This window comes from Periplaneta americana, chromosome 4 (assembly GCF_040183065.1).
Source record: "Periplaneta americana isolate PAMFEO1 chromosome 4, P.americana_PAMFEO1_priV1, whole genome shotgun sequence".
NCBI lineage: Eukaryota > Metazoa > Arthropoda > Insecta > Blattodea > Blattidae > Periplaneta > Periplaneta americana.
Window position 1 is genome coordinate 62,890,395 of NC_091120.1, and position 20,727 is coordinate 62,911,121.

At 35.5% G+C, this 20,727-nt stretch overlaps 1 protein-coding gene across 3 annotated transcripts in view; it reads left to right on the top strand.

Annotated features, from left to right (window-relative positions):
- LOC138697839 (atrial natriuretic peptide receptor 1-like) overlaps positions 1-20,727 on the top strand; it is a 2,249,689-nt gene that overhangs the window by 1,792,259 nt on the left and 436,703 nt on the right. For all 3 annotated transcript variants that reach the window (XM_069823402.1, XM_069823400.1, XM_069823401.1), the window contains one exon: positions 1,272-1,430. In XM_069823402.1, the coding sequence (XP_069679503.1) occupies positions 1,272-1,430 (159 nt within the window). The remainder of the gene's footprint in view (positions 1-1,271; positions 1,431-20,727) is intronic.

Here is a 20,727-nt window from a genome sequence, read left to right on the forward strand (position 1 = left end):
AATTTTTACGACACAAATACGTTCAAGTAATGATGATTTAAAAGTTCAGTTGCGACTTCAAATAACTTATTGAAATATTAATATTATAGCTGTAGTTAGGAAAGTTCAGGATAACAGAGAGAGTTTGGAATTGAACGGGTTGCATCAGCTGCTTGTCTATGCGGATGATGTGAATATGTTAGGAGAAAATCCGCAAACGATTAGGGAAAACACGGGAATTTTACTGGAAGCAAGTAAAGAGATAGGTTTGGAAGTAAATCCCGAAAAGACAAAGTGTATGATTATGTCTCGTGACGAGAATATTGTACGAAATGGAAATATAAAAATTAGAAATTTATCTTTTGAAGAGGTGGAGAAGTTCAAATATCTTGGAGCAACAGTAACAAATATAAATGATACTCGGGGGGAAAATTAAACACAGAATGAATATGGGAAATACCTGTTATTATTCGGTTGAGAAGCTTTTATGATTCAGTCTGCTGTCAAAAAATCTGAAAGTTAGAATTTATAAAACAGTTATACTGTATTACCGATTGTTCTTTATGGTTGTGAAACTTGGACTCTCACTTTGAGAGAGGAACATAGGTTCAGGGTGTTTGAGAATAAGGTCCTTAGGAAAATATTTCGGGCTAAGAGGGATGAAGTTACAGGAGAATGGAGAAAGTTACACAACACAGAACTGCACGCATTGTATTCTTCACCTGACATAATTAGGAACATTAAATCCAGACGTTTGAGGTGGGCAGGGCATGTAGCACGTATGGGCAAATTCAGAAATGCGTATAATGTGTTAGTTGGGAGGCCGGAGGGAAAAATACCTTTAGGGAGGCCGAGACGTAGATGGAAGATAATATTAAAATGGATTTGAGGGAGATGGTATATGATGATAGAGAATGGATTAATCTTCTCAGGATAGGGACCAATGGCGGGCTTATGTGAGGGCGGCAATGAACCTCCGGGTTCCTTAAAAGCCAGTAAGTAAGTAAGCTGTAGTTAATACCAAATTAAAAATATCCGGAACGGACAATTGCCATTTCTTACGAGACTAGATGGAAAGGCTCCTAAAATTCACAAACTGGAACGCCGTTCCAGTCCGCTCCGGTCCATTTCGAGTCCTTTTTTTTTCTCTCTTTCTTTTAGAGATATTAGAAACTATTCATGTTCAATAGTGAAAACGATTGAGTTTTTCAGATGCATGAAATGAGAAAAGCGTTTTAACATTGCCTACATGTTTTAGTTTATTAAATGCAATGAATATTAATTATTTGCAGAACAACTGTGGACGGCGCCGGAATTGCTGCGCATGGGGTCTCAGAGACCGACTGAGGGCACGCAGAAGGGTGATGTGTACTCTTTTGCCATCATAGTCCACGAGATCATCACGCGACAGGGTCCGTTTTACCTGCATCACATGGACCTATCTCCACGCGGTGAGTCTTTTTTTTTCACTTTCTGATATATATTTTATAAAGGCGCACTGCGTGTGTGGCAGTACTGAACTCGCAGGTCAACATGTAGTTCATTGCTTAAGTAAACTGTTTAAACATTAATTTGGAATTGTAAAGATGAACCATTACGTAGTAAAAAGTAACACACGTTTGCCTCTCTAATTGTGTTGTGCTTGTTACGTAACGTATCTGATGTACGGTTGTACAGATTCTAATAGTCATGCTTCTTAAAATATTGAAGGCACAGAACTACGAGCAAATCGGAATAAAGAAGCGGTTCTGTTTATAATTTTGATTAAGTAATGCAGGGAATGTCAACTGAATCAGTACGCAATACTCCTTTGTTTACATGCGTCCTGAGAGGGAGAATAGAGAAAACAAGTGAAGATAGCGGTGGCGTATTATTTAGTATTTTTTCTGTACGCATAACTTTCACTTACTCTCTTTGTCTCCCCTCAAATATTCAATAAATCACTCGTCATATTAATTTAATGTTTAGTCAATAGGACCATATTCACAGACATTCTTAGCGCGGGCTTCCGTTGGATGATCAGCGAACTAACGTTTTTCGTATTCATAAACCAGTGTTAGCGATATGATATGATATGATATGATATGATATGATATGATATGATATGATATGATATGATATGATATGATATGATATGATATGATATGATATGATATGATATGTTTTTTTTTTACAGTCTGCATGTTCAATTACTGTGGAGTAATACTACATGCATTGGTTTACCTTAAGCTATGTTCATATAATTACTTTATATTGTTCTAAGCGTTACTTTATAATGATATGATATGATGAGATATGATATGATATATGATATGTTATGATATGATATGATATATATATGATATATGATATGATATGATATGATATGATATGATATGATATGATATGATATGATATGATATGATATGATATATATGATATGATACGATATATGATATGATATGATATGATATGATATATGATATGATATGATATGATACGATACATGATATGATATGATATGATATGATATGATATGATATGATATGATATGATATGATATGATATGATATGATATGATATGATATGATATATGATATGATCAAGGGCGAACGAATAATATATGAACTCTTTAGCTTTCTCTTACAGTTGACGTTTGAGATCTTAGACCATATCTTCTACTGTACGAGATACAGGCCTACTGCCTTATTTGGGTAAACATATTGACTCAACGAAGATAATTATTTTGGACACAGAATGCTATTAATTGCAGTCAATAGTTCTTTGAAAAATACACCTTCCTTATAATAATAATAATAATAATAATAATAATAATAATAATAATAATAATAATAATAATTTAAATTTGTTTAAAAAAGCATAAAGATTACCCAACTGAATTGTTGTTTAAACATTTCAAAGTTTTCAATATTAAACAAATCTATTATTTTATATTATTAAAATATTTTCATAGAAATTTTAAAAACTTTGAAAGGTATATACAGAAATAAAGAACTAAAAATATGAATTCTCTGCGTTTGTGTGAACAAAAATGTAAAACCAATGCAGCTTTTTATCATAGCATGAGTCAAGGTCCCAGATTATTAAACAAATTTTATTCCAATATTATTTTAACCACGAATCCTCTCCAAATTAATAAAAAAATATATAAACAAAATTGTATTGGATTTATAGTTTGCGTTTAAACATATTAAACACTATTTAATCTGAATTCACTCTCAATTTTAATTTTATTTTTGTCTGTATTGGAATCCCCTCCTGAGCACGAGTCTTACTCATTCAGGAGTGGGCTAGTTTATCTTTCATTGTATTTATTAACTTGTATTCATTTCAAACTTACTAGCAATAAAATAAATAAATAAGTAAATAATAATAATAATAATAATAATAATAATAATAATAATAATAATCATTGTATGAATAATAATCAACGTTATTATATCGGATGTTTCAGACTACCCGTATCAGCCCTTTTTTCTCGAAAACTAGGTATATTATACTGGTTCTTCATAAAACAATTTTGATAATCAAAATCTATGTAAAGAATCGATTGGAGGTATTACCATTTCCTGTAACAAACCGGTTGTAGAGGTACCTGTGGTCAACTTCGAAATTTCAAATGAGAACATGGGCTATTGAAGGTATCATTGCAAACTACTTTTAAAAAGAAATAACTTTCACTGAAACTTTTCTTTCTAACTTTTGTTGTTTACTCACAAAATAACAAAAATGATACCTTCTGAGAAATGTTTCATGTCGTTTATGTACGTACACTCTTCATAGTAAGTGTTCAAAATGTACGCCACCCTGTGCTAAACAATGTTCTGATCACCTTCTAACATCCGTGATTGCATTTCAGAACAGCTGAGAGACCCACAGACTTCTCTAATACTTTGGTTCATGTCTTCTTTAATTGTTGGACGCACCTGGTAGACCATGTCTTTAATTATCTCCCACAAGAAGATTGTGCAAACCATTAAAATTATCCATGTTGAATCTTTCGTACACTACTTTTAACACTTGAATATAAATAATTGATTAAATGGCGATCTTACTCGTGTTAATTGTGTAAGCATGTGCAGCTTACAGCTGATTTGGTGTTTCTTCACACCGTCCTCAGAGCCTACTAGATCTCGGCGTCATCTCGAACTTCGCTGCCTGTTGTGTGGGTGCGTTCAATTGTTGAGAAGTGTTGAAATGTGGTGTCAAATAGTGTGTGTGTTCTGAAATTGATCTGTGTGTTGAGAATTTGATCAGGGTGTGCTTTGGTGTGTCTGTATATTTCATATTGTTCTAGTGTGTTGAGTTTTTGGTTTTTGGGTTGTATGTGTAGGATTTCCATGTCTGTATTTATGTTATTGTATGTGTGGTTAGCATTAGTTATGTGTTCGGCATATGTAGATGTATTGTGTCCTCTGATTATTGCTTTAATGTGTTCTTTGTATCGAGTTTGGAATGATCTGCCTGTCTGTCCAATGTAGAAACTGTCGCAACTATTGCATGTGAGTTTGTATACGCCTGTGTGGTTGTATTTATTTGTTTGTGTTGTTTGTGTGTTGAGATGTCTTTGTAGTGTTTTTTCTGTTCTGTATGCTATGTTGTATTTCTGTTTTCTGAATGAGGATGCGATCTTGTGTGTGTTTTTGTTTTCGTATGTTAGTGTGATGTATTTCTTGTGTTTGTGTTGTGTTTTGTGTGTTTTTGTGTTTGTTGAGTTTTTGTTTTGTCTTCCTTATGATCAAGCCTAGGGAGTTCAGCAGTTTAAAAACAGGTTAATGATACACAAACTATATATCGCTGGTTGTGTTTGTAAAGAAACTATCTCCGCCTAGTCCCGAAAGACTGCCCATTCGACTTCATACTAGTAATCGGTAGTCTGATAGTTGATTGCTAGCATTCCAAGAGTACAGGCGAGTACAAGTCTACTGTGTACAATTACTATGCCGAAAGTTTCACTGAAAAAAAGAAGATAAATTAAAGAAACTTGTGGAAGTAAACGGAAGTAAGTACTTTTGTACAGATAACATTAATATCAAATGTAACGTGTGCCACACTGTAATAAGGGGCGAGAGTCCGAAATATATAGAACAGCATATCAAAACTCAGAGACATGAAGCTCATTTACAATTATTCATACGTAACGAGAAGGAAGCAAGCCTGCCTTCTGTTTCAAATTCTGATAGACACAATGATTTTTTCCGGGATTTGTGTGAAATTATGGTGAGCGCCAACATTCCTTTTAACAAGTTGGAAAACCCCCCCTTCAAGAATTTTATAGAGAAGTATACTGGTAGAATTGCCCCATCTGAAACAACTCTACGTAAAGGATATTTAATGTCATGTTACGAAAATGTTCTGCATAGCATTCGAGAAGAAATATCTGATAACATTTGGGTTTCTGTAGATGAAACCAGTGATAGCATGCATAGGAGTGTGGCAAATGTTGTTGGAATACTCAATCCACAAAGCCCGGGAAAAAGGTTTTTATTAACTTCAGAATTACTCGAAAGAGTGAATCACAAAACCATTTCAAGTTCATTCGAAAAATCAATGTCTCTTTTATGGCCCGACGGCATCAAACGTGGAAATGTTCTACTCCTCGTTACCGATGGCGCGCCTTATATGATAAAAGCAGCTAAGGAAATTCAACAGCTGTATCCTAAATTGACCCATGTGACTTGTTTGGCTCATTGCTTGCATAGAGTTGCAGAAAAAATTCGATACTGTTTCAGTCATGTGGATCGTTTTATTTCTTACATGAAGAAAATATTTTTGAAATCACTTTTTAAAGAAATGGCGCCAGAAATTCCTTTACCGCCTAAGCCTACTGAAACTAGATGGGGAACGTGGTTGGACGCTGTCATTTACTATGGGAAATACTACAATCGCATTGTTGAAATATTAAATGTACTCGATGACGAAGACAGCGCTGCAATGAAAGAAGCCAAATGCCAGTTATTAATAGATTTGCAGTTAATTGCAAATAAGTTTCGAGACCTTTCCAAAACCATTACCCTGCTACAGTCAAGAAATATGGAAATGATTGAGGCCATCGGACTCGTTGAGGGATTGTCTACTGCAAACATTCAAAGTAAAGATGAAAAAATTGTGTCGGAGCAACAAAAGTTTAAAAAAAACTCAAGAAAAACGTTGAATTTTCCAAACTTTGTGAAATTCGAAATAAAATAACAAATCCAATAGATAAAGCTTTGAACAGTATTGACAGTGGTTGTGATAGTGTTACATGGTTTAAGTTTGCCCCCACCACATCATGTGACGTTGAAAGAACCTTTTCTCAGTTAAAAAATTGTTTGTCAGAAAATAGAAGGAGCTTTTCATTTGATAATTTAAGAATATATGTTGTGGTTCATTGCAACAAATCATATGATTCGTGTTTGTAAACAGAACTGTGTGAGGAATAACATATGAATGTGTAAGATTTGCTTTTGCAATTAATGTTATATTCCTGTACTATTTTGTAGTTTACTTTGTCAAACGTAATATAATCCTTTTGTTATTACACTAAAGTTTGGGCGAGGAGTTATTTTTGTCGTAGTCTGTACCTACAACACCCGTGTACGTATCGAATCCTCACTGTGTGTAACGAGCGTCAGGGTTCAGTAAACCTCCTTTCATACTTAACCTGTAAGCATTGTTTACCTGCTGAAATCCCGGTCTTTGCTTATGATGTTGTCTATTATGTTTGGGTTGTAACCATTTTCTTGTGCTATGTATTTGATTGTGTTCACTTCTTGATTGTACTGTTGTTGGCTCATGGGTATGTTGAGTAATCTGTGTACTATTGTCCTGAATGCAGCAAGTTTGTGTTGTGTGGGGTGATTAGATGTGTTGTGTATGCAGCGAAGTTCGAGATGACGCCGAGATTTAGTAGGCTCTGAAGATGGTATGAAGCAACATCGAAACAGCTGTAAGCCGCACATGCTTACACAATTAACACGAGTAAGATCGCCATTTAATCAATTATTTACATTAAAATTAAGTTGCCGTGTTGTCATGATAGGCTCCATTACAGTATTTTACATTCACCATAGGCCTACTGTACCGCCACTTATGCATTGAGCGCCAGACATTTGAATTCCTTCCGTATAAGGGGCTATAGTGCTCGATAAATTCAGCGTGACAAAAATTCGAAGCCTGTTTATATTGGTCGAGATGACTTGGTATTCCAAAAGAAGTCATTAGCTTATGAGTTATGAAATTACAACTTCAACAAACTTATCCAAAAATTACATCGTGTGTTACTGGATGTGTGAGAGGTTACATACAGTAGTTCTGCTAAAAAAGAAAATGGCACTCCATCAGTTGCGTTCAGTTACGCAACGAAACAATATCTGACTCATGTGTGATCACGAATTAGTCGTACCGGTAAAAAAGGAATGGTGCAATAATACGCAATCGCGATATTGCAATCCGTGTTTCAAATTTTTCTGGACATAGCTCGGGTTTTTTTTATTGCGTGTGGATTTTCCGATGACCAGAGTATTCAGAGAATTCAGATAGCCAGAGAAATGAAACCAAGCTTTATCTGTGCAAAATGTTCTGTCCAATACACAAACTCCGTGGTGATTAATGATTTTTTAATCATTCACAACAACGAACTTTCCGTGAGTTTAAAATTTCAGCTCATACAAGGTAGACTTTTGAACACGTGCACATAAATTTCTGTCTCTATATGTGTACTGCCTTATCCGCCTTAAAGAAAAAGTTGATAGTCCGTTGCGCCATTTCTATTCAGACAAGGAAGGGCATTTGAGCCATCTATAGGGTGGAAGGGGATCGATGCAAGAAAATTTAAGATGTGACTCTACATATTAAATACGTATAACAAAACTTTTATTACACTTTTCCTTCGATGAAGCACCGTTAAGCAGGAAAAAAACAGTCTTTTCCCAACGTTTGCAACGCTCTATTGCGGTAATGGTCCGAAAGAAATGGCTGACTGCAATGCAAGCAGATAGATAAAAAGAATCTGAACACTTAATACATATATATATATATATATATATATATATATATATATATATATATATATATATATTTTGTAAATTAAACCGTTCAGCCATTGCGAATTTAAATTGAATAATTGCGAAACTCGTTAAAATAAATCTTGCAACGCAGGACACTGTCGCTAGGATATGATGATAGGGACTGGATTAATCTTGCTTAGAATAAGGACCGATGACGGGCTTATGTGAGGGCGGGAATGAACTTCCGGGCTCCTTAAAAGCGATTTGTAAGTAAGTAACAATAAGGTAAATTCCGGAAACAAAGTAGCCTATATGATTATGTCTCGCGACCAGAACATATAAAAATAGAAATGTATCCTTTGCAGCAACAGTAACAAATATAAATGACACTCGAGAGGAAATTAAACGCACAATAAATATGGGAAATACCTGCTATTCAGTTGAGAAACTTTTGTCATCCAGTATATTTTAAAAGAAGTGAAAGTTAGATTTTATAAAACCGGTTCTGTATTGTTGTGAAACTTGGACTCTCACTTTGAGAGAATAGCAGAATTAAGGGTATTCGAGTATAAGTTGCGTAGGAAAATATTTGGGGTTAAGAGGGATGGAGTTATAAGAGAATCGAGAAAGTTGCACAACGCAGAACTGCACGCATTGTATTCTTCACCTGACACAATTAGAAACATGAAATTCAGACGTTTCAGATGGACAGGGCATGTAGCACGTAAGGGCGAATCCAAAACTGCATATAGAGTGTTAGTTGGGAGACCTGAGGAAAAAATACCTTTGGGGAGGTCGGGATGTGGATGGGAAGATAATATAAAAATGGATTTGAGGAAGGTGGGATATAATGGTAGACACTGGATTGTTCTTGCTCAGGATAGGGACCGATGGCGGGCTTATGTGTGGGAAGCAATGAATCTCCGGGTTATTCAAAAGTGATTTGTAAATAAGTGGGTAATAATAAGATAGGCCTAATATGAGTCAGGTAATAGGGTAGGTATTGGAGTATGTAAGCCTATATATATGTATCATAGTCCGTTGCTGGAATATAAGTACTCCCTGAAAAAGGTTTTAGTATCTAAGTTACAAGGCATTTTATACATCTTGATTTACACAACTTTTAACACTATATCACTTCGGAATATGTATTATATGTCTTTCTCGTCCAAATGAAATTTTCATCACACAACTCAATTTCAGAACACACACACTCTTCGACTCCACATTACACTACACAAACACACCCCCACAGGAAAAAACAAAAGGCGCCAAGACCAGCAACAACCAGTTCTGAAGAAGGCCAATAACAGGTCGAAACATGTTAAGCAGGTACGGTAAAATTTAACACTAGAAAGACATATAATAGATATTCCGAAGGAATTTTAGTTACACTATTTGCCGACAGAGATAGAGGGACAGGTGGTAAGCTCATGGTCTCAAACACCACCTTAGAATGCAACTATGGTATTACTAGAATATGAGAGAGGAGAAATTTTGTGGAGAGGCTCTGTTTTAGGCTTGGAGGTCTATAACGTGCCGGAAAATTGCGACATGGGACACTCGGTTTGAAGTCCCTACAGGACTTGTGCTCCGGATTTTTGCGTTCTAGAATCTCCATCGATAAAGCAAGGAGATGCACTATCACCTTTACTTTTTAACTTCGCCCTAGAGCAGTGGTGGGCAAAATGAACGCAACCCACAAGACAGGATTTAAATGGGAACTACATACTGTGGGAGGGGTTGCACTCTACAGTGCAGTGACGGATTTACAGACAGTTGCGCCACTATACGCATACCTACCATATGTAATTAGAATAGTCCAGTCACGTGATATTTAATTAATTATTTTTCAAAGCAATTTCTTTGAAACTGGGATTTATATCTGTGCATTCTATTTTCAGTTGCGCAAGGAGATAAGCATCGCTTAAGCGGGAACTATGACTAGACTTTATAAATTTCATTTTAGAAAATAGCTTTTCGCACTGGTAGGTTGATGAATACATACCGTCATTTCCCATAACTATGGTCCACGATACAACCATTCAAAGATCATTGTAGAAGTAACATAGACCGTTCGTAGATAGCTGCAGTGACTTGAATTCAAACTACAGTACAGCAAGAATATAGATAAACGAGGTACTACGTTATGGAGTACAAAATTTGAATAGTTGTATCGTGGACAATAGTTATGTTCCAGGACCATATTTATGGGAAATGACGGTACTCATTATTTTTGAAGAAAACTGTCTAAGCAGTGGATATGTAGTACTGGACATCTTTTAAAAAATTTTAGCCCCCAATAGACCTTCACATTCTGCTTTCAAGAAGCCATCATTCTGCAAATCCAGTACCTCTAACTGCAATTCTGGGACAACATTTTCAATTTAAACATAAAAAGGAGTGGCAAAAATATTGAAATCTTTCTCCATCTTTTGAAAATCACTGAATCTGTGTTCTTTGAACTCGTATAACAGGTGATCTATTTTAAGAATGTACTTATTTAAGTTCGCGTCCTGAATGTTTGTAACTAATCCTAAACATGAGAAATGAAAGAACCGCCTTTCTTGTAAGTGTGATATCCTCTCGATTCATATAATTCTGCGAAAGACGTATCACTAATGAAGCCTCCGAAGTAGAGCAGTCCAGTATAATCCGCCACGTACACGCGCAGTATTTTCATGGAGTGGGGGAAGGGGAAGGTAGGAAGTAAGTTTGATGCTTCGCTGAGGTCTGACATCACTGCGGCAATGCCGCAGGAATGCCCGCCATTGCTCTAGAATATGCCATTAGGAAAGTCCAGTATAACAGAGAGGGTTTGGAATTGAACAGGTTACGTCAGCTGCTTGTCTATGCGGATGACGTGAATATGGTAGGAGAAAATCCACAAACGATTAAGGAAAACACGGGAATTTTACTTGAAGAAAGTAAAGAGATAGGTTTGGAAGTAAATCCCGAAAAGACAAAGTATATGATTATGTCTCGTGACGAGAATATTGTACGAAATGGAAATATACAAAATGGAAATTTATCTTTTGAAGAGGTGGAGAAGTTCAAATATCTGGGAGCAACAGTAACAAATATAAATGATACTCGGGAGGAAATTAAACACAGAATAAATATGGAAAATGCCTATTATTATGCGGTTGAGAAACTTTTATCATCCAGTCTGCTGTCGAAAAATCTGGAAGTTAGAATTTATAAAACAGTTACATTACCGGTTGTTCTGTATGGTTGTGAAACCGGGACTCTCACTTTGAGAGAGGAACAGAGATTAAGGGTGTTTGAAAATAAGGTTCTTAGGAAAATATTTGGGGCTAAGAGGGATGAAGTTACAGAAGAATGGAGAAAGTTACACAACACAGAACTGCACGCATTGTATTCTTCACTTGACATAATTAGGAACATAAAAGCCAGACGTTTTAGATGGGCAAGGCATGTAGCACGTATGGGCGAATCCTGCCGGCCCGGATGGCTCAAGCGGTAGGAGCACGGCATGTCTCTATCGCTTGGTCCGAAGGGTTGTGGGTTCGAATCCCGCCTCGGACATGGGTGTTGTGTTTTATTAGTGTAAGTAAAACAAAGGAAACAAACGAAAAAGTAAAAAAAGAGAAAAAAAACAGAAAAGCAAAGCTAACTTCAGTAAACGGCCTCTGGCCGGTCTTTAAAAAAAATCCAGAAATGCATATAGAGTGTTAGTTGGGAGGCCGGAGGGAAAAAGACCTTTAGGGAGACCGAGACGTAGATGGGAAGATAATATTAAAATGAATTTGAGGGATGTGGGATATGACGATAGAGAATGGATTAATCTTGCTCAGGATAGGGACCAATGGCGGGCTTATGTGAGGGCGGCAATGAACCTCCGGGTTCCTTAAAAGCCAGTAAGTAAGTAAGGAAGAATCTCCATCGAACCTGGTCTGAACCCGCAACCCTTGAGTCTAGAAGAGAGATGTATATGAGTAGAAGAAGTCAAAGCAGAACAACAATAAAATCGTGGACTGCACGTAGCCAGAAAAGAAAAACAAGGGACGAGTGTACTAAATTGAGAAGGGAAAGGAGAACGAAATGAGAGTCAAGATATTCATTGCGAGCCGTGGTTTACTGAGCGCTTCAAAGCCTGGACAGCATCTCGGCGCAATACTTTCAGCACACAGAGAGTAACAAAGGCGACTGGCGCTGATACGGCTGTCCTGCTGCGCCAGTATAGGAACAAAGCCGCCTTTCCGCGATACCATCAGAAGTGGGCTGCCAAGGAAATTCATGAAAGACATTGATATCAGCCACAACAAACACCCTGGCTTTCAAGTGCGGGTGATTTGTTTTCTACAGGACAGAAGGCCCTAAAAGCGATCGGAAACCGTATAAGTGTTGAACATAAATCTTTCTTGAAAGACTACTCCAGATTGTTTCGTCGGATTTGGAAAAAAAAAAATTGCCTTTTCGACTAATAGATTATTATGTAACTCGCTTCGGGAATTGCAGAGGTCACCTGAATTTTTGCCGTTTTTAATCCCATTGAACTTTTTCCAGCTCTGTTAGTTGACATCTTCTCACGAAGTCCCCAGATCGAACTGTGAAACGTAATGTAGGCCTTTTGTTTTGGAGATCTCCGAATACTTCAATTTGTTATATTGTACACTCTGAACTGATATAGTTAGAAAAAGGAGTGAAACAATTTGTTATATTAGTATAAAACCTTAATTATCAGCTGTAGCGAAAATGATCTGCAAATAGCAATAATTAAATTAAATGAAGTTGCCAGTAAATATAATATGATTATCTCCGCAGATAAAGCAAAAGTAATGGCATTCCTAGGATCTTACCCAATCAGAATAAAAATTGTACTAAACAATAAAATCATAGAACATGTGAATACATTCAAATATCTAGGCTCAACGTCAGTATAACAAGAGCCGAGAAATATAAGTTAAATGCTTTTAATTATTTTTGTGGAACAATACGTCGAACTTTAGGTAGGAAAGTTCGGAAAGAAACATTACTAAAGTTTTACAAAGTGATGTCCTTATCAGCTTTACTGTATGGATGTGAGAACTGGGTTTTAAGGCAGAAAGACGAGAGAAGAATTGAGGCTGTTGAAATGAAATTTTTGACTATACACTACTTGATAAAAAGAGAAGTGAAGACATTAGATCCGAATTAAAAATGCACAATATTATAGATATAATAAGAATACATCAAAACAATTGGACGGAGCATATACAGTGTATGCTAGAAACATCAATTACCAAAACAATATACAATCACGACCCCCGTGGGAGAAGAAACCCAGGAAGACCTACAAAAAGATGGCGGGACCAGTTTTGATTGGAGTGGAACGGACCTTATGGTCCATACCGTAATGCAGATGATGAGTATAAAACCTAATTCTGTTTTCGTTAATCATTACAATTATTTATTCTCTTCTTTATTCTTGTAATATTATATTAGTACAAATCTTCCTTTATATTGATGAAGTGATGATGAAGCAGTGATTATTATGGGAGTTAAATTATATTTTATTAGTTTATTTTGAATAAAAATGCGAAAATAGGCCCTAAGTATGATTTTAGTATTTGCATTAAAAAGAAAACAAATAATTTAAATGTAGTAAAAGTTAAAATAAACGGTAGTCTAATCGAACGGTTCAAGTTCAGCTGCTTTTGTTCGTTAACTTACGACTTTTAAAATGAAAATTAAAAATATAATAAAATGGAATAACTTAACACTATTAAAGCGACACTATGGAAAACAATGAGAACAAAAATATTTGCCACAGGTGAATGATAGATAAAAAAAAACGAAATTTTAATTTTATCGCATGAGATTTTTACGACAACAAAATTAATAACAATATTTTCTAAAGATTGAAAATAATTCACTGAATCACATTATGCAATATCAACAGAAATTGTGTGCTCTTGTAAAACAATGAACGAAGATAGTCTTTCACATCTAGGCTTACATTACCAACTGAGAGGCCGTGGAGACTTTAATTATTGATATAGCGTTAGATTAGAAAGATTTTGATGATGGTGATGATGTAACAGACTCTTATTCCAGAACATTGAAGTGAATAAATAAGTAAATGTATGAAGTAATAAACAAACGAATGAATGTGTGCATTGATCTGCTCGAATAAAAGGGTGAGATCACTGAATGAATTAATAAATGGTGGAATGCATACATAATTGGTCGAGTAATGGAGTATTGCATGGATGTATAGATGAGCGAATGAATCGATAAAAGTAGGCCTATGTGTGGGCGAATTACTGGATGTATTCAGTGAATGAGTCACAGCGAGTGGCTGAATGATTGAGTAAATAAATTAGTGAGTCACTGAGTCGACAATTGGGTAAGTAACTCCTCAGTAAATGAATGAATGAATGAATGAATGGATGAATGGGTGAGTGAGTGAATGAGTGTGAATTAATGAATGAATGAGAAGGTGAATGAATGAGTGGGCGAATGTGCGGATGAATGAGTAGGTGACCGAGTAAATGAATGAATAAATGAATCAACGACCGAATAAGAGAGGGCGTGAGTGATGAATGAATGAATGAGTTGGTGAGTGAATGCATGAAGTAATAAGTGGGTGAATGAATGAGTAAATGTGAATGACTGAATTAATAAGTGGTTTAGTGAATTAATGATTCAGTAAATTAATTGATGAGTCAATGACTCAATGGATGAATTAGCCAATGAGTGAAGAAATGAGACAGTGAATAAATGGATGAATGAGGCAGTGCATGAATGAATGAATGAACCAGTGAATGAATGAGTAAGTGGATGCATGAATAAACCAATGAATGAATGGATGAATGAGCCAGTGAATGGATGGATGAATGAGCCAGTGAATGGATGGATGAATGAGCCAGTGAATGGATGGATAAATGAATGAATGGCTGAATGAATGAGCGGATAGGGAGACGGACGAATACGTGAATAAATGGTTGAAAGGACGAGGCATTAGATACATAAATGAAAATGCAGAAATTAATGAATGAACGAATGGATGTATGGAGAGATAGATAGTGAACGAATCAATAAATTAGTCAACGAATGTAAGAATGGATGGACAAATGGAACTACAGATCGACCCTTGGATGGATAGACGAAAGTCGAATGAATGAGTCAGTCAGTCAGTAGGTGGATGGGTGATTGGATACATGATTAAACGGACAGAAGGGTGATTGGGTGGTTAGATAAATCGACGGATCTATGCATAAGAGAGATGAGTAAATAACTTAGTTAATTATTCAATTAATTATGACTTTGCAAAGATAACCCAGTGAAAAATAGAAAAAGTCTCATCAACCCACCATCATCTTTTATTTAAGAATTGATAAGATTAGTAAAAACCTCAAAGCAGAATAATAAAATTATAATATGTAAGCAGCCGGCAGATATTTATGGATGCCAGTTTTCTTTCCCTTTTTTCTTGCATATTATATCCTTTGTGTTTATTCGTAAAAGATTTATTTTACATTTATAAAACAGTTATAAAGGCAGCCGACATAAGGTGGCATTGAAAAGGGCGCGTTTTACTGCTTTGAATTCAACTAATGTAAATAATTTCATTCTCGCTATAGTTTACAAACACGTGGAAGAGAATAACTTTTGAAGTAAATTGCATTCATAGAAAGAAATGTAATTTTATACGCTTCGTATTTCATATGAATATAGACAGAGACCTTCTCTTGTAATTCTTTATTAATATTAATGAATTCTTAGTTAAAAATACTTATATGTAATATGAAATATGTATACTCCGTCTGCAAAAGTTGAAGTTTAAATATTTATGTTCCGATATAGTCTATGCGAGTATTCTATGTAAAGACATTGGAAGAGCAGTGCTTACAAAGAGTAAGAAAACTGGAAGATAAGTCCAATTCGATACGTCGCTATAAATACAGCAGTCTTTGTTTCCAATTCCTTTGGGTACTGTTCCTGATTGATTTTTCCATCTCCTATGTATAGCCTAACAGAACTATGCACAGACGGACAGCTCCTGACTATTATGGACGTTGAACGTATGACTGTCCGCGTTATACACTTTGGAGAAAACGCTTCAAACGCTGTTGTTCTAACATATTGAATGCTCTCTTCGCAAGGCAGAAAAGATTGATTCGTCAGACATTACACAAAAATGAAATGAGAAATGAACCGTAAGTAATGTCATTAATTTCAGGGGAATATTCTTTGAGATATTTCAAACAAGAAAGTTTAATGCAATTTTGCTCGTTTTTACTTCATTTTCGAGATAATTGTTTTATAAGAAATAGCTATTTCGTAGTGTGATTTGGAAAAGTCATTCAATTCCCAATGTGTTTCATCAATTTAAGAAAGCAGTGTATTATGGTAATAAAATAATGATTGAAAGATTTCTAATTTTGTCTTTTAAATGTGCAGAAAAAGGAATTTTCCTGTGTTACACTTTACACTCTTAAGATATAATAATAATAATGGTATGGGCGAATCCAGAATGCATATAGAGTGTTAGTTGGTCGACTGGAGGGAAAAAAACCTTTGGGGAGGCCGAAACGTAGATGGGAGGATAATATTAAAATGGATTCGAGGGAGGTGAATATGATGATAGAGACTGGATTAATCTTGCACAGGATAGGGACCGATGGCGGGTTTATATGAGAGCGGCAATAAACCTGCGAGCTCCTTAAAAGCCATTTGTAAGTAATAATAATAATAATAATAATAAGAAGAAGAAGAAGAAGAAGAAGAAGAATCGTATGGGCGAATCCAGAAATGCATATAGTGTGTTAGTTGGGAGACTGGAGGGAAAAAAAACCTTTGGGGAGGCCGAAACGTAGATGGGAGGATAATATTAAAATGGATTTGAGGGAGGTGGAATATGATGATAGAGACTGGATTAATCTCGCACAGGATAGGGACCGATGGCGGGCTTATATGAGAGCGGCAATGAACCTGCGAGTTCCTTAAAAGCCATTTGTAAGTAATAATAATAATAATAATAATAATAATAATAATAATAGCAATAATAATAATATATTTATTATACTTCAACAATCTCCGAAGTATGAAAGTGACTTTAGTTGCAACATTCTGTTACACAGTTAGTCATGTTACTGATTATCTGATGAAACAAGCTTTTAGCGAGAAAACGTTCTGACTCAATTGAAAATTCCAAGAATGAATCCTCGTCTTGTCCGTTGGATGTTATACGTATTTCAACAATTTGTTAAATTGTAACAAACACTCGAATGTATTTAGATTTTCCACCTGATTCTTTATCTTCTTTTGCATCAGTGATGCTGAATGGAACCGTTTCTGCTATTAAAAGCGACGCCATAATAAGTAAAATACAAATTTATTTGTTTGACGTAAATACTTCCATGTCGACGGGCTACTAGAGAAATCCCGGTAACGAAACCATCTATTAAATTCATGGAATGAAAAGTTAAGACTATTAAATTTGTCATTACTAAAAAAACTAAAAAGTTTATAATATTTAAGCCTGTACAGTATGATTATTTAGTCCTGAAAGTCGCCGGAGATGTGCGCGTGGGACAGGTGAGTCCATTTAGTTACGCCAAGGGGTGTTTGGGTTATTTACTCGCTTGCCTTTACCGACTGCTCGCACTTATCTCTATTCCGGAACTCTCCCCACTCCTCCGATTACTTTCTCTCTTTCGCGTCGCTGAGCTGTCAGGACTAAATACTCGGTCTGTACGTAAATTAATAAGAAAATAGAGGGCTTTCAGATAGTGTATTGTTGGGTGAAGACAAGAAGAAAATTCTATCATATAACGAAAGGAGAAAGGCCTGATGGTTTTACGGAGACAGTTTTGTTGCCAGTACCGAAGAAAAATAATGCTAAGAAATGTAATGAGTTCAGAACTATTAGTCTGATACCGCACTCGGCGAAGGTTCTATTGCGAATGTTCAATCGAAGTTTATAGGCTTATTATAAGATAGAAGGAAAGTTGTAAGAAGAGAAATTTGGCTTCAGGAAGGGAAAAGGTAACGAGAGATGCAATTGGACTAATGTGAACAATCGGCGAAAGGTACCTCGAGAAAAATAAAGAAGTCTATGTAGTATTTGTGGACTTGGTAAAAACTTCTGGCAGAGTGAATTGAAATGAACTTATGGAGATCTTGAAGAAAATATGTGTGGATTGGAAAGAGAGGAGGCTGTTTATACGAAACGAGTCAAAGTGAGAATAGGTGAATAGGTCAAATTTTCATATAAGGAATTGTTCTTATTTTAGATCCAGGAACATGCTCACGCGTTTTCCAAGCATACTTATGACTCACCCTGTATATAGACTCATCGGATAGCGGTTCCACGAATAAGGAAACAATCTAACATTCTATAAACTACTCTCTTATCAAATTAAATTTAATATCAACATAATATACTGATATGTCTAAACTTTTTATTTTTATGTTTTCTTTAATCATGACATCGTTAATTCTTCCGCAAGATTTCCAAATAACGCATACCTTGAGAACTTGTTAGACCATAAGATTGTTTACAGAGAATTTTATACTCCTTTGTATATCGAAATTCGCTTCTACGAAGGCAGTAAATTTCTGAAGGAATATAAAATTACCGACATCACTTCAAAGTTATTGAACGAGTCCCAAAAAGAGGTTCCATCGTTGTAGCAACAGCTTTTAAGGCGCTTGAGTGGATAATAGGATATTATTTGAGAGACATTCGATGTCGTTACTTTCTTGGCTTCGATATAAGCTTATGGGGAGAATTGAAACGGGACTTGGATGCAACCTCTGAGGAAAGAATGTTGACTCACAATCCCTCTAGTCATATCAGAGATTCGCAATCCGCTTTAACTCTCTTGCATAATACTTAAATCCGTGGCGCAATAGAAAGACATTTGGAAAAGAATTAGATGATTTACAATGGTAATAAATTTGAATCTTATGGTGACTGGGTTTGTACGTATGATAGAAATTAGAGCTGGGTACGGAACGAGTAGAACTGCTGAGTTACTCGGTTCTATTGGTTTAAGTGCTTGGCAGCGGAGCACCGAAGTTACTCGGTTAACCGTAGCCGTTACCGGTTAGTTCAAACGTTCAAACAGAGTTCGCGTGTTTTACTTCATTCTAGCAGACAACAACGTAGTACTGTTGTATTTAAATATTTTATGCTGCAGGACAAATTATTTCCTTATCCCCAAGGCGGGCTGAAAGGCCTCTAGTATTGAAGAGGAGTTCATCCTATTATATGACCTGTCAAGTGAACATTGACAGTCTGAACATATTATTATACATACTAATAATAATAATAATATTATTATATTATAATATAATATAATAATAATATTATTATTATATTATTATAATATTATAATATAATATAATATTATTACTTACTTACTTACTTACTTACTTACTCACTTACTGGTTTTTAAGGAACCCGTAGGTTCATTGCCGCCCTCACATAAGCCCGCCATTGGTCCCTATCCTGAGCAAGATTAATCCAGTCTCTACCATCATATCCTACCTCCCTCAAATCCATTTTAATATTATCTTCCCATCTACGTCTCGGCCTCCCCAAAGGTCTTTTTCCATCCGGCCTCCCAACTAACACTCTATATGCATTTCTGGAGTCTGAAAACGCGGAAATTCTAGTTGAAGCAAGTAAAGCGATAGGGTTGGAAGTAAATCCCGAAAATACTAAGTATATGATTATGTCTCGTGACCAGAATATTGTACGAAATTGGAGATTTATCCTTCGAAGAGGTGGAAAAATTCAAATATCTTGGAGCAACAGTAACAAATATAATATTATTATTATAATAGTATAATAATATTATAATATAATATTATTATTATCATATTAGAGTGTTTGATTAATATTAAAATATGTTAAAAAAGAAATGCGTTATATTTTTCTTCTATTTGTGTTTATTGGATTTGTGTTACCTCATCAGTCATCATTTTATTTATATTTATTTCTACGAATTATGTTACCTAATTATTTTAATTCATCAATAATATTGCTCTTCACCAAAGAGAATATGGTTGTATTGAAGGCTAGTAATGTTATAAAATAAATAAACATTATGTTCTTCAGTTTAAGATTCCACGTTGTATTGATTATTTTATCCACTTTCCCTAATAGTAAATAATTTTGTGTGTTATTTTTAAGCGTTTTAGGCAGCGCTTCGTGGAGCCCGTTTTTTTCTATCTTCTTTTTTAATTAGCTGCATGTTAATTTATTAGCTGTTAGTATTATAAATTATTTTATCAATTTTATTTCGTCTGTCATATATAACAACACTGAAAGTTAAATAGGCCTTTCATACAAAATAACTCCGCAAATAGTTGTAATCACGCAAATGAAATTTGCAAGCGCCATTTTGCAATGAAGAGAAGCACTTTTTTCTCGTCAATTGGCAAAGCGAAAGCGCTTTACTACAGCGCTTTTAAAACTCGACTCAGTCTATCAAAATTTTAAATCTGCCGCCACTAATTTGCACTCGGTTCAACCGAGTAATGACGTCACAGTAACTTCTCCGAACCGAACCGCTCCGTCCCCAGCCCTAGTAGAAATGAACAAATCTAACTGCTGCTCTCGCTCGCTGTGTTAGTTGCACTTCTCTTTCGAGTCTTGTCTCGTAACTCTCGTGCGCTTCGAGTCTTGTCGATCATTCTCGAAATAGCATTTGGTCGGTGTGGAAAGATTTCGTGACATTGAATAAAATGCACAGTTGAAATGAATAGCATTAGGGATGTTTAAGTGATACAAAAAGACATA